The 24,416-nt window shown below is 42.1% G+C and overlaps 1 protein-coding gene across 1 annotated transcript in view; it reads right to left on the minus strand.

Moving 5' to 3' along the window:
* LOC124777337 (putative E3 ubiquitin-protein ligase UNKL) overlaps positions 1-24,416 on the minus strand; it is a 279,457-nt gene that overhangs the window by 15,973 nt on the left and 239,068 nt on the right. The window contains exons 12-14 of the mRNA XM_047252703.1: positions 19,980-20,174; positions 19,702-19,863; positions 10,584-10,745 (exon numbers count right to left, since the gene is read on the minus strand). Of these exons, the coding sequence (XP_047108659.1) occupies positions 10,584-10,745; positions 19,702-19,863; positions 19,980-20,174 (519 nt within the window). The remainder of the gene's footprint in view (positions 1-10,583; positions 10,746-19,701; positions 19,864-19,979; positions 20,175-24,416) is intronic.

The raw sequence follows: 24,416 nt of genomic DNA on the forward strand, positions 1-24,416 counted from the left end.
TGTTTTATCACAAATGATCACTTTTTTTAACACGACAGAATATAATTCACGAAGTACCGATATCAAATGCCTATTAGGCTTACTACAAGCACAAAGCTTTATGTTCGGAAATAGTTTCACATTTCATTCATACGCTCCAGCTTCTCAAGCTGGAGATCGAAAAGCAGTAGTACGAAATTTTTATACAAATTTGGAACTGTCATATTCTTCCATAATTTGTGTGAAGTCCCTGTTTCTTCTCCTTCCTCGTTATAACAAACAATCTTGTCACCACTAATTCTGTAACTATTCCTGCCAGTGTCAAAACTTATTCTCCAGTTAATTTCACTAACTCTGCCACAATCAACTGCTTAGTTATCCTGTGTTTATTCTCCAGTTATGTGTTCACACAATGCTACTCCAAGAATAGAACTTAGGCGGCTGCTACCAGGGTTTGTACAACTGGCCATTACTAGTGTAGCAATCTGGCCAAAAATTATCTATCAAAAATTCATTTTCTTGGATACACCGAGAAGATAATACATAATCTTTCTTGCCTGTTATTCCTGTTAGTAGTTATTTCTGCTCTGGTAGTCTGAATCGATGGATTTAGTTGGTATTTATAACAATGCTGATCATTCAGAAACCCAGTCAATCACATAAACAAACAGCGACTGACATTCACCCGTTCAGCTTTATTCCGCTCAGCTCGTATAGCCCCGTCCCCTTCTGTCTGCATGAAAGTTTATTTCTAGATACATCGGGGATTCCCCTTGCAGATACATGACGTACACTATGCATGCATTCAAAAATCAACTTATGATCCCTTCAGAAATAAACTTAGAATATGTTTATAAATGTTCAAAAACCAACAGGGATGCATTTCAAAATCATATGAATAATCGATAGACCAACATGTGCTGGATACTAAGCACATTGTGAAAAAAGGCTTTTTCCTCAAGAATATGAATTCTTGCAACCCGGGGCAGATATTCCTGTTTGCCCCCATTGAATCTGGCTGCTTGCGCACGCCAGTAAAATTTTTCTGGGTAGCATCCTGCTGCAACTGCTTATACAGCTAACAGCCACACTTCTGCAGCCAGAAACGGGAGAAAGTATCACACATGCACGGCTCAACTGCGCATATGTCTGAGCCTGCTCGCAACTGCTCAAATGAATCTAATGTAAACAGTTGTGACGTCACATTCATCAGAGGCAATTTGTTGTTTTGAAGCATTGCACAGTCTTCCTAAAGCCTTTGACACATTTTGCTGTTGGCAGATGCTTGTGTGAGTACTGTGTTTTATTGTTGTATATGGGGAATTTCATTTACAACTTAAGTTTTATTTTCTTCTTTTTTGTTCTTAGTTTATTGCTGTAATATTGCTCTGCAGTAGCAGGATACAGTAGCATCCTTTGTTACAGTATTGTTTCTTACCAGGTAAAATTACAAAACTTTAACTGAAAAATAAAACAAAACAAAAAATTCTCGAAATTCTAAAAAATTTCCGGGTTTTTCCGGTTTTCTCCCGGAAGAAAAAATTCCCGGGTTTCTCCCAGATCTCCCGGGTCGTATACACCCGGTATATGCTAGATGGCGTATAAACTAATACTGCTATTGTGGGTGTTGGCTTCGTCTCTAACATCTTTATCTACTTACTTTACAACAAATGTTTCACTTGAAGTAATTTTTGATTCCATTTTAGGTTTGACCTCCATTTTTCAAAACTTCCTCCTGTAGTGTGGACCAATTGGGGAAGGGATCTTAAATACTGCCAACTGCCTACAGTGTAAAGGATCCTCTGCACAGAGTAACTGCAGAGACTTAAAATACACTCCTGGAAATTGAAATAAGAACACCGTGAATTCATTGTCCCAGGAAGGGGAAACTTTATTGACACATTCCTGGGGTCAGATACATCACATGATCACACTGACAGAACCACAGGCACATAGACACAGGCAACAGAGCATGCACAATGTCGGCACTAGTACAGTGTATATCCACCTTTCGCAGCAATGCAGGCTGCTATTCTCCCATGGAGACGATCGTAGAGACGCTGGATGTAGACCTGTGGAACGGCTTGCCATGCCATTTCCACCTGGCGCCTCAGTTGGACCAGCGTTCGTGCTGGACGTGCAGACCGCGTGAGACGACGCTTCATCCAGTCCCAAACATGCTCAATGGGGGACAGATCCGGAGATCTTGCTGGCCAGGGTAGTTGACTTACACCTTCTAGAGCACGTTGGGTGGCACGGGATACATGCGGACGTGCATTGTCCTGTTGGAACAGCAAGTTCCCTTGCCGGTCTAGGAATGGTAGGACGATGGGTTCGATGACGGTTTGGATGTACCGTGCACTATTCAGTGTCCCCTCGACGATCACCAGTGGTGTACGGCCAGTGTAGGAGATCGCTCCCCACACAATGATGCCGGGTGTTGGCCCTGTGTGCCTCGGTCGTATGCAGTCCTGATTGTGGCGCTCACCTGCACAGTGCCAAACACGCATACAACCATCATTGGCACCAAGGCAGAAGCGACTCTCATCGCTGAAGACGACACGTCTCCATTTGTCCCTCCATTCACGCCTGTCGCGACACCACTGGAGGCGGGCTGCACGATGTTGGGGCGTGAGCGGAAGACGGCGTAACGGTGTGCGGGACCGTAGCCCAGCTTCATGGAGACGGTTGCGAATGGTCCTCGCCGATACCCCAGGAGCAACAGTGTCCCTAATTTGCTGGGAAGTGGCGGTGCGGTCCCCTACGGCACTGCGTAGGATCCTACGGTCTTGGCGTGCATCCGTGCGTCGATGCGGTCCGGTCCCAGGTCGACGGGCACGTGCACCTTCCGCCGACCACTGGTGACAACATCGATGTACTGTGAAGACCTCACGCCCCACGTGTTGAGCAATTCGGCGGTACGTCCACCCGGCCTCCCGCATGCCCACTATACGCCCTCGCTCAAAGTCCGTCAACTGCACATACGGTTCACGTCCACGCTGTCGCGGCATGCTACCAGTGTTAAAGACTGCGATGGAGCTCCGTATGCCACGGCAAACTGGCTGACACTGACGGCGGCGGTGCACAAATGCTGCGCAGCTAGCGCCATTCGACGGCCAACACCGCGGTTCCTGGTGTGTCCGCTGTGCCGTGCGTGTGATCATTGCTTGTACAGCCCTCTCGCAGTGTCCGGAGCAAGTATGGTGGGTCTGACACACCGGTGTCAATGTGTTCTTTTTTCCATTTCCAGGAGTGTATTTGCTTAAACACAGTATTGAATCTTGTGTGGTGGGGTTATTATGTTCCCTTTCTGTAGAGTCCGCTGACAACTCAGTGGTTTAGAGCTTCTGTAAAGTTTGGAAGGTAGGAGACGAGGTACTGGCAGAAGTAAAGCTGTGAGGACGGGGCGTGAGTCGTGCTTGGGTAGCTCAAGTGGTAGAGCACTTGAGCGCGAAAGGCAAAGGTCCCAAGTTCGAGTCTCGGTCCGGCACACAGTTTTAATCTGCCAGGAAGTTTCAACTCAGTGGTCTCACTTCTGATGCCTGAGCTGCTATCTTCCCAAGCATGCCAAAGAGTAGATGCCCATGACCTTGGGGAACCTGGATTCCCAGGAATGGCCATTGTGCCAGATGACCTTTGCTGTGGCCAGGTGGCAGCTGTGGGGAGAGCCCTCAATTGAAATAGCTGGTATCAAGGCAGACATTATGCACTAGAAACACTTCAAACTAAACCAACATAATGGCCCTACTGAGCTGCCTACCTCAACATATAGGTATAGATCAGTATTTCTGTAAGTGGTCTTTATCGACCTCTTGGATCGATTTGAACCTGCAAGGGGTCCATGTCAATGGAAAAAAAAAAAGAGGAACTGAAAATGCATCAGATGTAAATGGGGGTCAATGAAAGTGGTTGCCATTTAGGTAGGTCATAACGAAAATTCCAAATTTTTCTCACAGCAATGAAGCTTGCCCCAATGTATGCCAGTGTCTGTCTCATCGACTAAGAGAGAAGATGGAGCCACTACTTACTTTTACTCTCCTGCTTGCAACATTCAGCAATATTATTAATTATTTTTATGGTTCCAGTCCTTAGAGTACTAGCCCCTGCTCTTCTCTGAGGAGTGGACAGAGTATTTGGCACTGCCAGTAAGGTGCCATGAACCACACTACATAACATAACAATTATCTCGCAGTGGCTTCACATGCACTGTTACATTGCATAGGTTGGCAGTCAGTGGGTACAAAATTCGAGTGGGCTGAACTGACCGACTTCTGCCAATCCTGAACTAGTGTCCTTGTTCATCTCTTTGTGAACAGTTTATAGTTAAAAAATGTGCAAGTCGAAGAGAATCAATGTATGTTGTTTTGGAGAGGTGGTGGAAAATATACTTTTCTTTACCTTTTTTTTGTAGTTCCTTACATCTGCCAAGAGATACCCAAATCATTTTCTGAATATGAGAGGGCTAATTTTGATTGCTTCATCTTGTCATATTTAGCAAAATAGTTTAAATTTTGTTAACAGATAACTGATTCTAAGCATAGCAGAATCTAAAAAGGAATGTAGATAGTAAATTGTTGATTATTTGAAGTTTTGACTCATTCCATCATTCTTGGACCAATGATTACCTAAGTGCATTTTATGCAACGAAGTGTTAAGCGTAAATGCTATGAAATCATCTGAAAAAACAACCGAGGATCATTTGAGAACATGTCACTGTGATAAAAAGAGGTAAAAAACTTGAAATACTTTCAAATACTTAATGATAAATTTCATAAGAGACATTTGAGAACATGTCACTGTGATAAAAAGAGGTGAAATACTTTGAAATACTTAATGATAAATTTCATAAGAGACCAGCAGTAGACAGCATTTTTACTTTTGACATCACAAAGAGATTCTGTTGATTTGTGAATGTCTTAAAAAATCTAGCTACTTGCAGCAAAATCTGGAAAACTGTCGACTATTGGGGAACAGTTAATTTTGCCTGCCACTGAAGTAGTTTTAAAAAACTGTTCTACACAAACCTGTTTACAATATACTCAAAAAATTTCCTTTGAGCACAATACTGAAATCAACTTGTGTAGTTACATGCAAATGACCAATTTCTCCATACAAATGGATGAGTCAAGTTTATCTGGTAAATTAAGCATTATTAGTATTATAAATTTATTTTATTATGGACCAAAAAATCCACAAATAGCTGCTGTTCATGAGAACTGTGGGAAAAAAACAGTAAAGGCGAATCAGTAGCTAATGTTTCGAAAGATTATTTCGTCGAAAAAGTGATCCCACTATCAAATACGATGTCAGCAGCAGCAGGTGGAGCACCTAGCACATTTGGGTGCTATCAAGGATTTATAAGCTATTTAAAACAAAATGTACCCAGGGTGTATGCAGTACACTACGCCAACCGTCAACCACAGTTAGATGCTAAAAATCTGAGTAGTAGACAGCATCAATCTCTTAAATTTGTCATTAGCACAGCAAATTAATTTCGAAGTGAGGTGTTGCATTCTAGGTTATGTACATACCTTTGTAATGCTGAGAACTTTGGTCAGATACTTCATCACAATGAAATGCGCAGGGTGTAAAAAAGCTTATGTTTGACATGATTTTTCTGACTTCTTCAGACTGTTTTTAGACTTTCTGGGCACTAAAGATCCAATTTTAAAAGGAAATCTAATCAAATGGAAACCATACATCACTTATTTAACATACTTGTTTTCTAATTTTAATGAGGTTAACTTGCCATTGCAGTGTGACAGTCTAAATTTGATAAAAACAAGTCCACAATTTCAGTTTTTCTTCCAAAATTAATCCAACAAACACTGGAGAGAGCAAATTCTTCCAGTTTCTGTCACAGACAAACTGCCAGAATGATCGCATTTCAATGTACGTTCAACATTTAAATATCTGTCGCACCGACTCTGAAATTAGATTTGATTTTGACTGTGGAAAAATCTGTGGATTATCAATCAACACAGTGAAGTTGGAGAAATGAATGTCATAGTGCAAGAAGAACTGATGCCAATAGTCACTAATGAAAAACTTAAAAGTACAGTTTATAATGGAATATGGGCAATTCTGGCTACACAGACTCAGGTTCATACCTCCCATTAAAAGCATTTTTATTAGTTTTACTAGACCTGCATTTTGTGTCACTAAAGTAACAAATATATAAAACTTAACTTTGTTTTAGTTTTTTGCTCTACTTTTCTACAGTTAAACCAATCCATTTGAACTGCACAGTATTAGCTGTTGGAAACACACTTCAGGTTGAGGAATTTGTGAAACTTAAATGTATGTAAGGCAGGACCCTATCTAAAATAGGAAAAATTGGCATATAGTCTGTGAGATGAAAAAGTCTAGGAACCTCTATGAGAATGTAAAGATTTCAATGCATACATTTACAAACCAACTGCTTTCCCTACACCGGCTACCCCACAAGAAGAGGGACATGCATGAAGACTGGGAACAAAACAATTTATTACACACACTGTGCACACTAAAATGTACAGAGATACTTTTACAGGGATGAAACAGTTATTTTTCACACAACAAATGGAAGATAAATTTGGAGAAGCAGACACACTGGAAAAAAAATGCGAAGTGGATTACTACTGTTAAAAGTATCTCCTGTCGTCTAGTCTCGAGCACATCAGACGTGCGAAAAGACTGAGGGAGTATTGTTCCAGCTAGAACTTTGAATACTGTACAAGGAGTTATCTACTACAGAGACCTCAGGATCCAGACAGACAGAGAGCTACGAGGTAATCTAGAATGGCGAGGCGCCCATTTTATCCGACGGACAGTGTTAAAAAAAATATCTGAATCGAGACTAGGGCTTTCATCTCAGTTTTTGAAAGAATGTCCTCTCATAAAAAGTTCAAAGTTACAGTGTACAGGTGTGACGTGAAAACTTGCGTCTCACTGCCAACGAGATATTTTCGACGCTTACATTCTGGACGCACTGTCCAACTGAAAGGCAGACCCGAAATTTGACAACTGTCGCAGATCACTTCGTAAAGGTCCCCGTGCAAACAGCCAGTACCCGAGTAAACTGTGCGCAACATCATTCTCCGTGTCCACCATTTAGCTCAATACTCGAAAGGTAAAATAAAATACAATAATATAAAACCACGAACTGTCTCTCACGTACACACGTGAGAAAAAAATACGAGCACACACATCTAGTCAGTATGATAAATTATGCAAAAGTCACAGCTATCACCTCATCTTCTTTCAAAATGCAATTTATCATCTGCTGTAAAACAAGAATGTGCAACAAAATGAAACATTATTTGCAAGAGAGATCCCTATCCCTTTGGAGTTCCAATCTTACAGTGCCAGCACGAGCCCACCAGCAGACACATTTTGTCATTTTGTATCCCTCCGACAACACGAGAGAGGAAACCCCGCTCCACAGCTTTTCCCTTCCAAAATATATGTGGCATACAATCAAATACTAGTCACCGGACAAAAGAGATTATGACACTGGGCCGAAGAAGTGATGTATCGTCTTCTTACCCCAATCCACAACCTGAAGAACTACACCAAGAAAAACGGCTAAAAGAAAGAAAAGCCCAAAGAAAAAGGAATATAGCACAGAACTAATTCAATAGTTGTTATGCAACCAGAACTCTCACTGACAGCTAACGACTCCACGGACAGTACACCGATCACACAGGACTAATCTGAACACACACACACACACACACACACACACACCAGCTTCACCTTCACTGACTACACCAACTTTTCAGTGATTTTACAATGGAACTCCAACGTCTACTCTCCCCACCTGGAAGATATTCACCAATTAATCACAAACCCCCAGTACTGACGGTGTCGAACTGCAGCCTCACATGTCAGTTTGCCCGTACGGTACCGTCATATGCCAATTTTTATTTAATGTGTGACTCAAAATTTATTTCCCAATCTTTTCACATCTAACATTTTATTAGAGAAATCTATATAATGACAATAATTTTACATTTGTCTGTTACCGAGATAATAATAATGTCCTTTTGCTCTCCTGTAGAACTGAATTTTTTTACATACCAAGTCGCCATTCGGCACCACCGATATATGTGTGACAACAATACGGAAACGGTAGACTGCAACTCACCGTATAATGGAGGTGTGTAGCCACAGACGGGCACAGTGAAAACTACTGCTAAAATATTAAAGTTTTCAGATGAAGTTCTTTTGCATTAGAAAACACACACACGTTCACACGAGAATACGCGACCACCGTTTGACGCCACCGGAGCTCAACTGCGATTGTGTCTGGTGGAGCATTAATATGCTGGAATGAGTGGTGGAGGTAAGGAGGCAGCACGAGCTGGTGTGGGGGAAGGTGCTAGTGCTGTCTGGCAGAGCATGCAGGGACAGCATAAAGCTGTTACGTGTAGTATCAGGAAGCAGTGCTGTGGAGGGTAGGTGGGAGGCAGGACTAGTAAAAGTTTAAGTTGGGCCACGGGGTTTAGAGCAATGAAGAATTTCCACCCGTGCAGTTCAGGAAAGGCTCCTGTCGGTAGGTAACCGGAGATAAGGATGTTCACCCTTTTGCTGCAGAATTCTCGTGCATATTCTCACTTCGAATACAACAAAATTCTGCACGACGGAAAAGCTTTCGTCTGCTAATCGGCACAGTTTTACAGAAAGCATCCGTGGTGCTCGGCTCGCCTTTTTCTCACACGATATCCTGCGAACTGTGGACTAATGGCAGATTCTGTATTACTAGATTTCCACACTGCAGCCCGATATGACAGTACGAGCATACAGAATAGGTTCCCTAATATGTGAGTGGGTCGAACACTTCTCCGACACTTCGGGGCCCGAACCCGAGTGCAGGTCGAGATGCGACTCCGTGTTAAAGAGACTACGCGTGAGTACGGGACGGGCCGAGATTTTCTATACGTGCAAGCCACCTGCCACTCAAAAATTGGACTTACTTCGTACAAGAACAACGTACGGACGCCTCGAGACCTTCCCGCCGATCGGTGCTACCTTCTGTTGTCAATTTCTAGAATGATTTCAAAAGGAACACTAGCAAATGTAACAGCTGCAGTCACGACGGGTCGAGCCGATACGATCGCACCGATGTAATTTCGTCTGTTTACTTGATAGTTTTCACAGTTTGCTGTACTTCTACTACAAATGTCACGTTTGATCAGTGAGTGAGACATTTTGAAAGCTTCCGGAGGAAGAACTTTCACAATAATTCGCCTTGCACTTTTTCCTCGGAACGACAATCGTACTTTCTGTAGTTATTTTTTCATACTTTCTGTCACAATTTTTTCAAAATTTGTAATCTATCGTAGAAATAGTAAATACGTAAAATAAATCTCTAAGCTCGCCCATTTTTTAGTACGCATTAGTCTCGATGAAACAGCAATTACATACGTGCTAACAGAATGCGATACGTTGTCCTCGGGGGGCGACTGTTTGTCAGAGACGAGGGCATTGACAGGGGAGCCCCAGGGAAATATGATAGGACTGCTGTTATTCTCCATATACATAAATGATGTGATGGGATGAGCGGCAATCTGCAATTGTCTGCTGATGATGCTGTGATGTACAAGAAGGGTGTCCAAGTTGAGCGACTGTAGGAGGATACAAGATGACTTAGACATAACTTCTATACGGGGTGATGAATGGCAGCTAGCTCTAAATGTAGAAAAATGTAAGTTAATGCAGATGAGCAGAAAAAAACAAACCCGTAATGCTCAAATACAGAATGATAAGAGTCCCACTTGACATCATTTAAATATTTGGGTGTAACACTGAAAAGTGATGTGAAATGGAATGAGTATGTGAGGATTCTGCTAAGGACTCTGTTTATTGGCAGAATGTTGGGATAGTGTGGTTCATCAGTATAGGATACCGCTTACAGGACACTAGTGTGAACTATTCTCGAATACTGCTCGAGAGTTTGGGATCCCCACCAGGTTGAATTAACAGAAGAAATCGAAGCAATTCAGAGGCAGGCTGCTAGGTATGTTACCGATAGGTTCTATCGACATGCGAGTATTACGGAAGTGCTTCGGGAACTTAAATGGGAATCTGTAGAGGGACACTATTGAGAAAATGTAGAGAACTGACATTTGAAGCTGACTGCAGTATGATTCTATTACCACTGATGTACATTTCACGTATGGCCCACGAAGGAGGAGGAGGCGAGAATAGTGTTTAATGTCCTGTCAGTAACAGGGTCGTTACAGGACAGAGCACGAGCTCAGATCAGGGAAAAATGGGAAGGGAAAATTGGCTGTGCCCTTTCAAAGGAGCCACACCAACATTTGCCTGAAGCAATTCAGGGATATCACGGAAAACATAAATTGGGAGCGGCCAGACGCAGGTTTGAACTGTCACCCTTCCGAATGTGAGTCCACTGTGCCACTTCGCTCGGTTAGAGAAGTGAAGAAGTGGTAAGAGAAATTAGGGCTCATAAGGAGGCACAGAAATAGTTGTTTTTCCTTCTCTCTATTTGCGAGTGGAACAGGAAAGGAAATGACTACTAGTGGTACGAGGTACCCTCCACCACACTATATATGGTGGCTTCCAGAATATGTAAGCAGGTATAGATGTTAACTTCTTACCTTCTCAATTTCTTCCAAGTCACTTCTCAACTGTCCTTCTAAGGACTTAAGAGTTGCAAGTGATAACGATTTCAGTTCAGATACTCTCCTCAGACCATGCAAATACGGACTTCCTTGTAAAAGATCAACCTCCTTTTGAAGTGCTTTTGCTTGTGATAGTGCCTGAAAAAAGATGTTCTGCATCAGGACATGCCATACCATATTTTTCCACTGACACAAAGTGTTCTACCTGTGTTTAGTCCATATTATTTTAAGTGATAGATGAAAAGAATGAATTTATACCAGCATTACCTCTACAAAATAATGTCTGTCTGCCGCTCAATGGCTCTTCTATGTGGTGAGTACAATTTACCTTATATCATATGGTTAAACAGTGGAAAAACCAGGATGGAATAGTGACAATATTATGAAAAGAATAGACTACTAATCACCACACAGAGATGCCAAGTCGCATGACTGGCACAACATGTAGACTGCTATACATGTGAGCTTTTGTGCAAAAGGCCTTCTTCTGAAGTAGATAACACATACACATTCATGCATGCAATGTGGGTGGTGGGGAGTGCAGAGGTGGCCAGGACAATGAGGGGGGGGGGGGGGGGGGGAGGACAGCAGGGGTAGGAGGGATGGGGGGGGGGGGGGGGGGGAGACAGTAAAGTGCTGCTTCAGGGAGCATGCGGGGGATGTGTAGCACACAGAATAGAGCAGTTAGGTGCAGTTGGGAGGGAGGGGGATTGGATGGGGGAGCAGAGTGGAAAATGTGAGAAGTAGGAGAGGGGAAAAAGGAGACTCTGCAGTGCTGGAGTAGAAGCCAGGGTAGGGAGAAATGGGACTAATGGAGGTTGAGATCAAGGGGTTGTTATGGGAACACGATGTTGTCGGTAGCAGCAAGGAACTAGATGGCACAGGCTGGAAAGCAGCGACCGAAATGAAGAACACTGTCGGGCAGCGTGCTCCGCAACTGAGTGGTCCAGCTGTTCCTCAGCGACAGTGTATCAGTGGACATTCGTGCGGACAGACAGCTCGTCTGTTGTCGTCGTGTCTGTGTAGAACACGGCACCAGTGGCTGTGTAGATCACACGATTGCTTTCACAAGTACCCTGCCCACTGCCGGGATAGGTCACGAGCAGGACTGGCGTAGGGATGACCACAGATATTGCACAGGTTCGGTGGGCCACCCATTACACATCGAGAAGTCCCTTCTGTACTCTCTAGCCACCTGTGGCCGTCACATCTGTTGTGACGAGCTTCCACACTTGTAAAGAAACAAATCTCCTGTGCCTTATCTTTCCCGTCGCCCACCACCTCCCAGAGTCCCACTATCCTGCCACAAAGTGAGCTCGATACCAAACAGGAGCAACTAAGTCACATTCTCCATCAGGTTTTTCGAGTACCTCTCATCATGTCCTAAAACGAGGAATTTCTATCCACTATCCTTCTCCCCCATCCCATCATCCCATAGGGGTATTCTGCTGCTCGCCGAACCTACACAATATCCTAGTCAAAACCAACTCCACACCTTCTACCTTCTCCCAACCTCTCGCCTCACATCCCTATAATAGACCTAATGCGAGACCTGTCCCGTACGTACTCCCACCACCACTGCCGGGCAGACCTACTGGTGGAAGCTGTCGTGTGATCTACGAGCTAAGCTGCAATCCCTGTGCTGTGCTCTACACGGGGATGACAACCGACAGCTGTCTGTCCGTACGAATGCCACCGACAAAAGCGGCCATGAGACAGCAGGACCACCCAGTTGCTAAGCACGTTGCTCGACACATCACATTTTTCACTTTGACAACTGCTTCACAGCCTGCGCCATTTGGATCCTTCCTACTGACAGCAGCTGTTTGGAAATGCGCAGGTGGGAAACACCAATCTATCTCACATTCTCGGACCCCTGACCTCGACCTCCATTAGTCCTTGTCCTCCACTCACCTATCCCTCCCAGCTTCCACTCCAGCACTACACATCTTTCTACTCTTCCAATGCACCCACGGTCTCCTTTTTACCCTCCCCTACTTCCCACCTTTTCCACTCCCCCCCCCCCCCCCCCCCCCCTCCTCCTCCACTGTCTAACCTCCCAACTGCACCTAGCTACCCTACCCTGACCCAACCACTTTGCCGTATGCTCCCACAAGCAGCACTTTACTGTCCCCCACCCGTACCCCACTATACCTCCCCCTCCTCACCCCATCCACCTCCGTGCCCCCCCACCATCCAATTATGCACAGTTGCTCGCAGTACAGCCGTATCGGCCAGGAACAGAGGTCACGAGTTTGTGAATTGTGCTTCTGTGACTGTGTGTGTGTGTGTGTGTGTGTGTGTGTGTGTGTGTGTGTGTGTGTGTGTTTTGTTCACTTTAGAAGGAAGTCTTTTTGTTGTGCCTGTCTGTAACACACACACAAAGAGAAAAAGTACACTGGTATAAAATAGTTAGCACAGAATTCCTGCTAACATTCCTCAGTAAACAAAATGTTCACACCATTTTATCACGTAACAGCTTGTGATGATGATGATTAGTATTAGGTCCTGAAGACAGATGTGCTGGTAGCAAAGTTTCAATTGCACTTGAATTTTAATATGAGCCTATCTGGTTTCATAATTGCAGAATAACAAAACAAACATGTAATAACTTAATGGTATCCATTGTTGGATATTCACAACTACAATAAATATATTTATAGCAAATACTGATCTTCAATCATTAACAATACAAAAGGAAGATAATGATGAAAACTGTCATTCTATGAGGATACATTCTAACATGTCACACTGTTGAGTTGGTATACACAATTCAAGTAAATAACATCCTGCACCAGTATGTCACAAACATGTGGCTTTTTCATGTGCAATACCGTGAAGACGCAGAGAATGTGGTATAAACTACACTTCAAAATAATAGATATAAACCATACTACTTGATGACTGTTGATAGTCAACTCCCCAGTTTCCATTTCTCAAATGGTGAAGTATGATAGGAGCTTTTTTGAAGTTGTTATTAAAACCATAAACAGACAATGTTTTCTTATTAAACAAGTTTACAGCACCTGTACTGGTTAAACAGTGCTTGTGAAAGTGATACGAGAAATGGACAGCAATAGGGATGAAGCTAATCTGAATGGAATATGCTGATGACATCACCTCCATGAGTCAGAAGACACAATGGTGAAGGCAGTGAGAGAGCTTTTATCTGTCATCAGTCTTTTAACTAGTTTGATGCAGCCTGTCCAGAACCAACCTCTTCATCTCAAGAGTAGTACTTACATTAAATGTCTTCAATGGTATGCTAGCCATATTCCCTAAAGTTTTCACCATATAGAGCTCCCTTTAAGTACCACTGACGTTAGTCCCTCGATTCCTTAACACGTATCCTACCATCCTGTTCTTATTTTTGTCATTGTTTTCCAGATATTCCTTCCCTTGTCTATTCTCGAAGAACCTCCTCATTTCTTATAGTATGAAGGCCACTTAACTTAATAGCACCACATCTCAAACTCTTTGACTTCTCTCTTTGCTGGTTTTTCCACAGTCTGTGATTCACCTTCATACAATGCTGTACTACTAACAAACATTCTCAGAAATTTCTTCCTCTCCTCTTCTTGTTTGATACTAACACACTAGTTTTAGTGAGAAATACCTTCTTTGCCTGCGCTACTCTGCTCCTTATATTCTCCTCATTTCATCTGTCATTCACCATTTTGCTTCCAAGATGGGATAATTCTTTAACTTTGTCTACTGCTTGGTCCCAAAATTGGTGCCAAATTTATATATCTTATCATATTTCTGCTAATCCTCGACACTTTTGTTTTTTATTTGGGTTATTCTCAACCTAAATTTCATGCTCATCAGACAGAACTCTTCATCTGACAATTCTTTAATGCTTCCGCAGTTCCAGTGAGGCAGCAATATCATCATGAAAGCTTATCATTGATATCCTTTCACCTCCAATCTTCTTTCTTTTATTTCCATCAAAGATTCTTTGACAGATACATTATCAAGCATAACATCAGAACTGTCCCTTTCTGTCGCCTTTACCTTTCCTACAGGCAAACTAATTGTCACATAACAAAGCCTCAATTTTCTTTTCCATTTTTTTGTAAATTATTCTTGTCAGCAGCTTGAATGTATGAGCTGTTAAACTAATAGTTCTGATACATGTAGTGACATGTGATACTACTTGCATTTATTTGCACTTGCCATATTCAGGATTGCGTGGATGATATTTTTCAAAAGTCTCACGGCATACACTATGCAATCAAAAGTATGTGTGCACCCCCAAAAACAAACGTTTTTCATATTATGTGCATTGTGCTGCCACCTGCTGCCAGGTATTCCATATCAGCGACCTCAGTAGTCATTAGAACATTATGAGAGAGCAGAATGGGGCGCCACTGCGGAACTTACGGACTTCGAACGTGGTCAGGTCATTGGGTGTCACTTGTGTTATATGCTTGTACGCGAGATTTCCACACTCCTAAACATCCCTAGGTCTGCTGTTTTGAATATGATAGTGAAGTGGAAACGCGAAGGGCATGTACATCACAAAAGCATACAGACCAACCTCGACTGTTGAATGACAGACACTGCCGACAGTTGAAGAGGGTCGTAATGTGTAATAGGCAGATGTCTATGCAGACCATCACACAGGAATTCCAAACTGCATCAGGATACACTGCAAGTACTATGAAAGTTAGGCGGGAGGTGCAAAAACTTGGATTTCACGGTCGAGTGGCTGCTCATAAGCCACACATCATGCTGGTAAATGCCAAACGATGCCTTCCTTGGTGTAAGGAGTGTAAACACTGGACGATTGAACAGTGGAAAAACGTTGTGTGGAGTGACGAATCATGGTACAATCCGATGGCATGGTGTGGGTATGGCAAATGCCCGTTGAACGTCATCTGCCGCTCATGTGTAGTGCCAACAGTATAATTCAGAGGTGGTAGTGTTACGGTCTGGTCATGTTTTTCATGGAGGGGGCTTGCACCCCTTATTGTTTTGCATAGCATATCACAGCACAGGCCTACATTGATGTTTTAAGCACCTTCTTGTTTCCTACTGCTAAAGAGCAATTCGTGGATGGAGATTGCATCTTTCAACACGTTCGAGCACCTGTTCATAATGCACGGCCTGTGGAGAAGTGGGTACACAACAATAGCATCCCTGTAATGGACTGACCTGCACAGAGTCCTGACCTGAATCCTATACAACACCTTTGGGATGTTTTCGAACGCTGACTTCATGCCAGACCTCACCAACCAACATCGATACCTCTCCTCAGTACAGCACTCCATGAAGAATGGGCAGCCATTCCCCAAGAAGCCTTCCAGCACCTGATTGAATGTATGGCTGCGAGAGTGGGAAGCTGTCATCAAGGCTAAGGATGGGCCAACACCATAGTGAATTCCAGCATTACTGACGGAGAGTGCCATGAACTAGTAAGTCATTTTCAGTCAGGTGTCCAGATACTTCTGATCACATAGTGTATCTCTAGCCTCATCGATTCTACACACTGATATAAACGATCATTTGGTTGCTGCTTCCCCCAATAATTTAAAAAGTCCTGAAGGAATGTGATCTATCTGCTTCGCCTTATTTGATTAGAAAGTAGGTGTATTTCAAAGTACTGTCAAACTTTCCGACTTTGATACTGGAGCTCCCACATCTTACTAACTGGCTCCCATTCCTTCATCTTTCACATCACCAGGCAGCCCGTATCTGCTCTCTCCTCTATGTTTAACAGGGTATTCCTCCTGCAGTCGTAGTTTTGACACCTTTCTTTCTAATTTCACCAAATGTTGTTTTGACCTTCCTGTATCTCAATCTGTCCTGATGAGAACTTCCTTTACGATTATTCTTCCTGTAGCCATTGTACGTTAACTACCCTTCACTTCCTACTGAATTCATTCCCAAGAGAATTATACTGCTCTATTCCAGTCTTTTCCTGAACATTTTTGTACTGCCTGCTTTCATCCATCAGTTGAAGAATGTCTCCTGTTATCCAAACTTCTTCACAGTTATCTTCTTTTAACCTGTATTTGTCTGTCCAACTTCTATGATTGCCCTTTTTAATTACACCCATTCCTCTTAAACTGAAGTGTCTAGCGAGACATTCACAATCACAATCTCTACAACCTAAGAGATCTTCAAACACACACCACCGTTCCTCAGTACTTCAGTATCCCACTTCTTTCCATATTCATCATCATCATCATCATCATCATCATCATCATCATCATCTCAGCCTTTTCCCACATCATGTGGGGTCGGTGATGCTTTGCTGGATACTTCTCTTCCATAAATATCAATCCAGTGCTTCCTTTCTGAGCCATCCTTTCTCCCTTCGGTACCCTACTACCTTGACCTTCCATCTCAGTTTCAGTCTTCCTCTTCTCCTTGGTTCTTCGATTTCTAGGTCTTCAATTCTTCTCCCCACATAGTACTCCCCTCTTCTCTGCACGTGTCCATACCATTTTAGCCTACTTTCTTGGATCTTCTTCCCTATGGGCCCCACTTCCACAGTTCCCCCAATGTACACATTCCTTGGTCTATCCTTTCGTGTCACCCCACTCGTCCACCTTAACATTCTCATTTCTGCCACTTCCATCTTTTTCTCTCGGGCTTTTGAAATTGGCCAAGTTTTTGCGCTATACAGCACCGCAGGCCTCACCACAGATTTGTAAAGCTTTCCTTTCCTTCTGCAGCTAACCTTCTTATCATACAGTACTCCACTGTTTCCTCCAGTTCATCCATCCACTATTTATCCTGTGCTGTATTTCGGCCTCCAGTCCCCATCACTTTGCACGTAAGAGCCTAGGTATTTAAATTTATTGACTAGCATCAGTTGCTCTCCTTGCAGGTTAATATGTAGGTCTTTGGCATCCTTTCTACACATATACAGGGCTATTACAAATGATTGAAGCGATTTCATAAGTTCACTGTAGCTCCATTCATTGACATATGGTCACGACACACTACAGATACGTAGAAAAACTCAAAGTTTTGTTCGGCTGATGCCGCACTTCAGATTTATGCCGCCAGAGCGCTCGAGAGCGCACGAGACAAAATGGTGACAGGAGCCGAGAAAGCGTATTTCGTGCTTGAAATGCATTCACATCAGTCAGTCATAACTGTGCAACGACACTTCAGGACGAAGTTCAACAAAGATCCACCAACTGCTAACTCCATTCGGCGATGGTATGCGCAGTTTAAAGCTTCTGGATGCCTCTGTACAGGGAAATCAATGGGTCGGCCTGCAGTAAGCGAAGAAACAGTTGAACGCGTGCGGGCAAGTTTCACGCGTAGCCCGCAGAAGTCGACGAATAAAGCAAGCAGGGAGCTAAACGTAACATAGGATGGTGCTCCACCGCACTTCCATCATGATGTTCGGCATTTCTTAAACAGGAGATTGGAAAACCGATGGATCGGTCGTGGTGGAGATCATGATCAGCAATTCATGTCATGGCCTCCACGCTCTCCCGACTTAACCACATGTGATTTCTTTCTGTGGGGTTATGTGAAAGATTCAGTGTTTAAACCTCCTCTACCAAGAAACGTGCCAGAACTGCGAGCTCGCATCAACGATGCTTTCGAACTCATTGATGGGGACATGCTGCGCCGAGTGTGGGAGGAACTTGATTATCGGCTTGATGTCTGCCGAATCACTAAAGGGGCACATATCGAACATTTGTGAATGCCTAAAAAAAACTTTGAGTTTTTGTATGTGTGTGCAAACCATTGTGAAAATATTTCAAAAAATAAAGTTATTGTAGAGCTGTGAAATCGCTTCAATCATTTGTAATAACCCCGTACACTGTTTTCACCCTGCTAATTCTCATTCCCCTTTCCTCTAGAGCTTTTCTCCACTGTTCAAGCTAGTCTTGAAGTGCCTCCTGGGTGGGTTCACAGATTGCATCATCGGCAAACATCATGCTCCGAGGTGCCTCTTTTTTCACATCTTTGACTGGTACATCCATGACAACGTCAAAGAGATATGGGCGGAGGGCAGGTCCCTGGTGTAGTCCTACTCTCACTAGAGATGCCCTTGTTGCACCTGCACTGCCTCTGACTTGTGTCATTGCTCCTTCATACATGTCTTTACCACCATGATATATTTTTCTGGCAAGCATTTACTTCTCAGACATCTCCGTATCTCTTGCCTCGGTAATCTGTCATATGCCTTCTCAAGATTGATAAAGGCCATATGCAGTTCGGCTTGTACTTCTCTGTGTCTCACCATCAGCTGCCTTAGTGCAAATATTGTGTCGGTTGTTCCTCCTTTCCATATTGATTCTTCGTAATGATTATCTTTAACTTCAACCTACTCTTCATCATTATTTCTCTTACGATTCTTAAACAGTGTTTTTTATGTTACTAGTTGGAATAATGACAATATTATGGAAAAGATAGATGCTACCCAACATTTAGCAGATTGTTAAACATGTGTGCTTTCAGCCAAAATTCCTTCTTCTAAAGCAGACAAAATACACACACACACACACACACACACACACACACACACACACACACACACACACACACACACCTGCAAGCCGGGTGGTTTATTCTGTGTCATCAGGCCCTGCCTCAGAGACACGATGTGAGCTGTGGAAGACGGTCTTGACAATGCCGAAGACATCACGAGGAGAAGAGAAAACCTGTTATCTATATATTCAATTGGGATCTACTAAGACCGATCAGTCTGGACACTGTCCGTATTGATGTATTTGCGATTTGCGATGTTGCGTGTAATGAGAGAACTCTGTTATGCATGCTTACTGTTAAGTGAGAGTACAATATATGATAGCATAACATTTGTTTTGAGAATCTCACTATCAGACCTTGCTCAGACTTCGGCATAAAATAGGTGTCGATGCAGCACCTAAAGTCGTTCAAAAAGGAAGGCGAGGACACCGTGATGGGCACGACCGGCGGATTGCGTAACTGGACACTGTACGGCAAAAGTGTTGCCAGTGGAAAGACCTCAAGTAACACTTCTGCCTGGGGAATTCAGAAAGCAGCAGACTACAGACCAATACTAACAGGAGATTAAATCATATTGCTGAACTACAGGCAGTGTGTGTTTTCGAACAGCAAAAAAATCTGGAGTACAAACCTCATCTCTCTGTTGTTCGGCAATGCTCGCTTTCCTATTAGACTCTTCAGATTCACGCTGCCAAGCTTCACATGCAGTACGGGCCTGTGCTATTCTCTCATCCCAGGAAGCCAACTTGGATCTACTACTAGCGAGCTCCTCACATAGCCTTTGCATATGCACCTGAAAGAAACACTAGCTTTCAGCAAGAGATCCTGCCACACACAAAGTAAAAAAAAAAAAAAAAAAAAAGAGATACAGCTACAGTTATATAGGAAAATACACTCAAACATACTTACATCATTAGATATACTGTTGCCCATCGACGAACTGAGAGGAAAGCTACCGATCAGCGAGGACGAGAGGTTTCCGCGACTGCTCGGTGACGTATTCTGGTGCGTTGTGAAATCGAATAAACTACTGGACCCGAAGCTATTTATTTTTGATGCACTACTACTTAATGTCATTGTGGGTGGATTTAAAAATGAGCTCCCCTATGAAAATAAAGCAGGTTGTTTACACTTACAATACACACAATAGAATTATTACATTATGAGACATAGCATAATAACAATAATTATTTTGAAACTTTGTGCAAGAGAATGTCACAGATTATCACATTAAAGAATGTGGAAATCTGAGAGCACTAAACTTCTACCTTGTTTAATAAGTAAATTAAAGGTAAGGCAACCAACACCTACAGCTGACTGACATGTGGTGCACAGATACAAGCAAAAGGAACAGTACCTGTTGTGTGTTTCTATGTTCTAGAAATCAGCAGTTATAGGTGTATGGTTGACTTTCCTTTATTTTACATATTATTTATTGAGGAATTTTCACTATTGTTTTTCTTTTTTCTTTACACAAGACACACATTAATTACTGCACTGTCACAAAATACTCATACAAACTTTACCTTCACACAAGAAAATGGGACTAGTGCCTCACATAGAATAATGTGGCAAGTAACTACAAGATGTATTCATATCACGGTGCTGCAATTTAAATTGAAATTCCATTTCTACATGTTTTATTTACTACCACAGTTGTCTCTCTGTATTTACCATATGGTATTCTGTCGAGAAGTTTTCAAAATCTGCTTTTTAGAGTTCCTTCTTTCATTATAGTAGTTAGTATATTACTTATGTCATATACACAAAAGCACTGCTTTTATGTTTTTGCATTTTACATTTTCCCACTTTTTACATCCACGTTTGACCATCCCAAATGTACGTCCTATTCTCTCAATACAATGCTTTCCCATCATTAACAATTTCATGTTACAGCATTTCCTGTATTTTAAGTACTCTTTGATGTTATCATGACCTTTAACACCGATTTTCATACAGATTCCTGCAAAAAAATCCACCCTATTCCTGCTCGAAGTCAGCCTTGGAACAAAATAGAAAATACACTATATACGCAAAGTTATTGATCGTGTAATGTAGCATTAGTGTGGTAAGCAAGATTTTTACTGTGGGCATGCTGCATTATAGTCACCTGTATTATAGGTTCGCAGTATTTGGAAGTGTGGGAAAGTATGCTCAGTCACTGCCTAAAATGATAATCATGATCCGACAATAGTGACTCTAGCAGCAACCTTCCTACAGCTCACTGTGTTATATTACAACAGTTTTAACTTATTTTCACAGTCATTTACACAAACAAATATTGCTTTTGAAAACAGCAGTCTCTATAACGGGCTTTCACAAACTGTCATTACTTCTGCCTGAAATGCGCTAATCCGTACTAGGCATGCAATCTTATATTGGTATAACCCAATGTCAGGCATAAACATTCCTCCTCGACATGGTCTGGAACGTAATAATTTCTGCTCTCTTTCTTGCGCAGGATGTCCCAGAATCAAGTGACTGCCTTGATAGTAACAAGCTGTAGATATCATGCCTATAGTTCTCCGTTCACGAAGGTTGCCAACTTTAAGTGTTTTAACCAATATTGTATTACAAGTTCTATTTATCATTATTTTATAGTGACTATCAATAAAGTCTCACATTACAACATGAATATGATTTCATGGAAGAGTACAGCTAACTGCTGTTTGAAAGAAACAAAAACAATTGATTATTTCAGATTTTTTTTCAAATAGGCAAAATTTAAATTGTTTCAATTTCATATTTTCAACAATATAAAGAGGATCACCCTGTGGCTGAACATGCCTTGGTGCACGGCCAGCACATCTTGGCGCAGTGTTACACCGTCTGGGTTATCTGGATACTTCCCACTAACACCAACCTATCCGAACTCCGGAGATGGGAACTTGCTCTTCAATATATCCTCTCTTCCCGTTATCCACCAGGCCTCAATCTCCGCTAATTTCAAGTTGCCGCCACTCATACCTCACCTGTCATTCAACAACATCTTTGCCTCTGCACTTCTGCCTCGACTGACATCTCTGCCCAATCTATTTGTCTTTAAATATGTCTGCCTGTGTCTGTATATGTGTGGATGGATATGTGTGTGTGTGTGTGTGTGTGTGTGTGTGTGTGTGTGTGCGCGAGTGTATACCCATCCTTTTTTCCCCCTAAGGTAAGTCTTTCCGCTCCCGGGATTGGAATGACTCCTTACCCTCTCCCTTAAAATCCACATCCTTTCGTCTTTCCCTCTCCTTCCCTCTTTCCTGATGAGGCAACAGTTTGTTGTTTTGTGTGTATGTTTGTGTTTGTTTGTGTGTCTGTCGACCTGCCAGCACTTTCATTTGGTAAGTCACATCATCTTTGTTTTTAGATATATTTTTCCTACGTGGAATGTTTCCCTCTATTATAACCAACAATATAAAGAGAATGACAAAAAGAGTAATTTATCCATTTTTGACTGTTGTGTCTCCTATGCTTTCCCATATTTTACACTTTTCTGCACACTTTTTTTTAGGCCAGTGTGTTGAACAGTGTAAAAATGCAGTTTTATTGTACTTATAAATTTGTTTACGATGTACCTTTTCTGATCTGAAGACTGTGTGTCATTTAAAAGATTGCAAATATATCAGGAATGAAGCTTCAGTTCAGAATTATTCATTGTACAACTTTTAGAAAAATGCTGGGTATTTTGGCTGTGTTCTTTTGCACTAGGACAGCTGTGAGAGTCGTCTGAACTGCCCCTCCTTTCTATTCTTCTATTCTTCCCTCCTCTCCTCCTTTAAGAAGGAACATAAATCAACTGAAAAGTAGGAATAGTCTTTTCCCTCTATTCTGATTCTTTGTATCAACAGAATTTGAAATTTCATCTCCTGGATGAAGATAGAAAGATTTATTGAAAACTGCTACAGCTGAAGCTTGAATTGTGAGAGTTTCCAAGCAGAACAGAAAGATTACTGCCCTGACAGAAATGTTACATACTGTTTCTGACAGAATTTGTACCAAAGAAAATGCAGCTACAGTATTTGGGGGGTGAGGAGGGGGGGGGGGGGGGGGGCAGGGGAAATAAGTAAATACATAAGTAAATATTTGGGGGCGAGGAGGGGGGGCAGAGGAAATAAGTAAATACATAAGTAAATAATCAGTTCTGACTGGACTGGAGCCAAACCTAGTATAAGAAATTGTTTTCAGAAGTGGCCAGAAGAATGATTATGGAACTTTAAAGCACAATTTCATATATATTGGACCATGACTCGTACTTCTGTCACTGTATGCACTGAAAATATCCATCTATCGTTTGACTGTTTACAGATTAAGGCATCCCTACCAGTTTATATCTCTAACAACATTTTCTCACTACTCCAAAAAAAAGAATTATTCTAGGAAGACTCTGGTGTTTATTCTGTGTGTCTGATGTTATCACAAATGTGTGCTACACATAAGACACTGAACACGTACTGTAAAATGGGGTGAAGTTGATGATTTTGAACTTTTAACTTACATATTACTGAAAATAATACAATTATTATATTGTTTTTGTTTCAGACGACTGGTGTTGAGCTGTAGTAATAAAACTTTTGGAGCTTATTACCTTTTGTTATAACAGATTGTCACTCAGCTTCACGTCACAAAACAACTTCAGCCCACCTGAGGCGTAGGCAGAGGGGGGAGGGGGGGTTGAAATTGACTGATGACCTGTTAATAACTGTACACTGTTTATGATTGTAGGACGAAATTAATTGTCCTGAAAAATTATCAAAAACTAAAAAATAAATCTGGCATAATAATTAAATTTTAATACTAATTTCAGTAGGCAAACCTACGTTTCTAGCATTTGTAGACTTAGAGAAAGCTTTTGACAATGTTGACTGGAATATTCTCTTTCAGATTCTGAAGGTGGCAGGGGTAAAATACAGGGAGCGAAAGGCTATTTACAATTTGTACAGAAAGCAGATGGCAGTTATAAGAGTCGAGGGGTATGAAAGGGAAGCAGTGGTTGGGAAGGGAGTGAGACAGGGTTGTAGCCTCTCCCCGATGTTATTCAATATGTATACTGAGCAAGCAATAAAGGAAACAAAAGAAAAGTTCGGAGTAGGAATTAAAATCCATGGAGAAGAAATAAAAACTTTGAGGTTTGCCGATGACATTGTAATTCTGGCAGAGACAGCAAAGGGGATGGAAGAGCAGTTGAACGGAACGGACAGTATCTTGAAACGAGGGTATAAGATGAACATCAACAAAAGCAAAACTAGGATAATGGAATGTAGTCAAATTAAGTCGGGTGATGCTGCGGTATTGGAGTAGGAAATGAGACATTTAAAGTAGTAAAGGAGTTTAGCTATTTGGGGAGCAAAATAACTGATG

Source organism: Schistocerca piceifrons, chromosome 2, assembly GCF_021461385.2.
Source record: "Schistocerca piceifrons isolate TAMUIC-IGC-003096 chromosome 2, iqSchPice1.1, whole genome shotgun sequence".
Lineage (NCBI taxonomy): Eukaryota > Metazoa > Arthropoda > Insecta > Orthoptera > Acrididae > Schistocerca > Schistocerca piceifrons.